This window comes from Daucus carota, chromosome 4 (assembly GCF_001625215.2).
Source record: "Daucus carota subsp. sativus chromosome 4, DH1 v3.0, whole genome shotgun sequence".
In the NCBI taxonomy this organism is placed as follows: Eukaryota; Viridiplantae; Streptophyta; class Magnoliopsida; order Apiales; family Apiaceae; genus Daucus; species Daucus carota.
Genome location: NC_030384.2, coordinates 15,486,313 through 15,490,011, shown reverse-complemented (window position 1 = coordinate 15,490,011; position 3,699 = coordinate 15,486,313). Strand labels below are relative to the sequence as shown.

The window sequence follows — 3,699 nt, the reverse complement described above, 5'->3', positions numbered from 1 at the left end:
ACATTTTTGAATCCGACAGAAATATAAAATACCAAAATTTGAATATTTTGGTGATTTAAATCGGATAAAATCTTTGGGCTCAAATAAATACAAATATCGATTTTGAAATCAAAGACAATTTTGATTTAATCAAAACTAGAAATAAATTAAAATTCTAAATTAACTGCTCAGGCCAAAATAAACAATTAAAACAGCACATCTAACACGTAACATAATCATATCAATTAATTATAATTAATCACATAATTGCAATAACTCACAAAAATTGTTTTTTTGAAAATCCAACAAAATGGAATTTTTTTGAAAATCCAACAAAATGGAATAAAATATAAAATTTTACTCCTCATCTTTTAGAAAATAAAAATCAACTAATAAATAATTATAAAATTCTCGAAGTCGTCACATTGATTGGTCAAAGATTAAGTGTTTTAACTGTGATAAGATAGGACACTATGCACTAGATTGCAGAAAGCCAAAGATGGATGGAGGAAAAGGAAAAGCACTCTTCACTTCAAGTAAAGATTGGATGGAATCATCGTCTCAATTAGAAGAAGAAGATGTGAACTATGCTCTGGTGGCAAGCTTTAAAGAAACTTAAACCACCAATGATTCCTCTACTACTAAGGTGCAAGAACCAATTTACAACTTCGATATTGATGATACCCATAAATTGAAATCATTCTTAAGATTATTGCATGTCATCTTTTAAAAACTCAAACACTAGAAAATACTAGACCAAGTAGTGAAATAGATGAATGCATACAGCTTCTTAGAAAGTGAACTGATGGTGTTGAATGAACCGTAAAATGATTGCAAAATAGCTAAGAATTCAGAATCCATGTTTAGACTGAAATATGAACAACTAGAAAAAGAATTAGCGGTTGAAAAAGAAAGGATAAAGAACTGGGTTAACACAGGGAAGAGATTGTATGAAACTGTGTCTAATAGATTAGGATTGAAAGGTCTAGGATACAGATTTGAAGATGATAAAAATCATGTTAAGAAAGGAGGTCTTAATGAGATTTTTGTAAAAGCAAAATACTGATAAATCTATCAAAAATTGTTTCTTCTAATCTTATCTGTGATGAAAAAGTTACTTTTCATAAGGAAATCAAGGAAACAGAGAAAGTTTTCATAAAGAAAACAAATGAGAACAAGAAAGATGTCAAAGTGATATCCACAGATGCTGAAATGAATAAAATAGGTGAAAACATTGGTTTAATGACCAAAGGTCAGCCCAAGAAGAAGCTAGATGAAGTCACAGGAAGACCTGTTACGTAGGAAGATTGATTTATGCATCAGGAGATCATCACAATGAAGCGAAAATGAACAATACAGTTGACGGAAACTGATGACCGCATCAGCAACTGATGGAACCGCATTAGTAAGCGGATACTTGATCAGTATCGAGTATAATCAGTATTTGGAGATTGAGTTTGAGAAGGAAAGAAAGAAGATTGATACGATATAGATTATATATAGATATATACTTCTGTTTGAGTACATAAAGATAGTAATTGTAGAGGCTGTGTACTATATAAACAAAGATTATTAGGTCTTACGAAGATAAGAGTAAGACGCACAACACGAGTAATATTTGTGTAACCTAGCAGCTCTTGAGAATGTTGTTTTTCTTAAGAGAGTATTGTAACAGTTCTTATAGTGATCAATAAGAGTTGAGTTAAATTTGAATCTTGTTTTGTTGTCAATTCTAGCTTATTCGACATTCGATTGATCAATAGATAAATTCCGGTTAAGACTATTGATTCAAATCAAGGCCTAACAAGTGGTATCAGAGCTAGGTTGGTTAAATACTACCAGTAAAGATCAAATCATGTCTACAACCAAACAAGAATCACTTAAAATTCTAGTCCTCAACAAAGCTGATTATCCGACATGGAAAGTTAAGATCATACTATATCACGAAGCCGCAGATCCTGACTTCAACGACAGGATTACTGATGGTCCTCATGTGCCAAAGAAACTGGTCCCTAAAGAAGGAACGACACCAGAACACTATATGGATAAAACTAGAGCAGAGATGACACGTGAAGAAAGACTTGAAGTACTCAAAGACTCAAAGGTAAAATCAATTCTCCATAACAGTCTGGATTTCGTCATGTCAAATAGAGTAATTGCATGTAAAACCTCCAAAGAGATATGGGATACATTAGAAGTTCAATGTCAAGGAACATAAGCGATTAAAAAGAATCGAAGAGCACTACTTATTCAAGATTATGAAAGATATGAAACAAATCCTGATGAAGTTCTTACTGACACGTATGATCATTTTCTTACTCTATTGAACAACTTATCTCTTACTGGAAAAGAATATGAAGCTGAGGATTCCAACACAAAGTTTCTCAGATCATTACCTGAAGAATGGGATACTCAGAGCTCTATCAAAAGGCATCCCTATGACCTAAGTACTGTTTCTCTGGATGAAGTGTATAGATTACTAAAAACTCGCGATTTGGAGATTCAACAGAGAAAAGCCAAGAAGGTTAATAGAGACAAGTCATTAGTACTAATAACTAAAACCAGAAAGGAAGTGAGCAGCTATGCTGAAAAGCCTAGAAATCAGATCATGAATCAAATCTCAGTTACTGATTCTGTATCAGTTACTGATAACTCTTCCGGAGATGATGAGGATGATAGTCCTAATGAAGCAAAAATACAAGAGATCATGGCATGTATAGCTAAAGGACAAAGGAAGGTGAAATTTGGAAGAGATAAAAGAAAAGTAAACTACAAGAAAGACTCTTCTGAATCAGTGAATGAAAAATATGGAAGCAAAGTTGATTGGTCAAAAATAAAGTGTTTCAACTGTGAGAAGATAGGACACTTTGCAAAAGACTGCACAAAGCCTAAGTCAGACGGAGGCAAAGGTAAGGCACTTTTTACTTCAACCAAAGATTGGATGAAATCATCTTCTGAATCCGAAGAAGAAGAAGTGAATTATGCGTTGGTGGTAAGTTTCGAGGAAACTCAAACCACAGATGATCCCTCTGTTGATAAGGTACAACAACCAGTTTACAACTTTAAAATTGATGACACATATACTCTAAAATCTTTCCTGAAATCATTGCATCTTAGTTTTAAAACACAAAAACTAGAAAACACTAGACTAAGAAGTGAGATTGAAAATGCAAAAAGAGGAATGACTTCTTATAAGGAGAACTATGAATAAAGTTAAAAATGAATGCAAGATTGCTAAAGACTCAGAATCCATATTTAGACTCATATATGATCAAATGGAAAAAGAATTAGCCATTGAGAAACAAAAGATAAAAATTGGGTTAGCACGGGAAAAAGACTATATGAAACTGTGTAACTAGATCAGGATTAGAGGGTCTAGGATACAGATTTGAGGATGACAAAAATGAGACTAAAAAGAAATATCTAAAAGATATTTTTGTTAAAGCTAGTACTGATTGAAAGGCATATGTTCAGCCTATTTGTATTTAAAGAGCTACAACTCAACTAAGATAAGAAAGCTCCGTAAATAGCAATTCATCGGAATCCGTACGAAGAACATCAAATGATTTATGGGAATTATATGTCAGATACGTTCCAGGATGCTGCTGCACGCCACTGGAAGAAGTTCATTAATATGTTCAAGCCTCAGTGCACAAATAATCTTTTGTGGCACGTCCAGGAGTTCCGAAGACATAAAGTTTCTATACTTTATTTTATCAG

General features: G+C 33.0%; 1 protein-coding gene across 1 annotated transcript; it reads left to right on the top strand.

Annotated features, from left to right (window-relative positions):
* Window positions 1-1,834: 1,834 nt before the first annotated feature.
* Window positions 1,835-3,190, top strand: LOC108203466 (spindle pole body component 110-like). The gene is made up of 2 exons (XM_017372408.1): window positions 1,835-2,083; window positions 2,210-3,190. Exons 1-2 carry the CDS (start codon window positions 1,835-1,837, stop codon window positions 3,188-3,190), a joined length of 1,230 nt encoding a protein of 409 aa, XP_017227897.1.
* The last annotated feature ends 509 nt before the right edge of the window (window positions 3,191-3,699 follow it).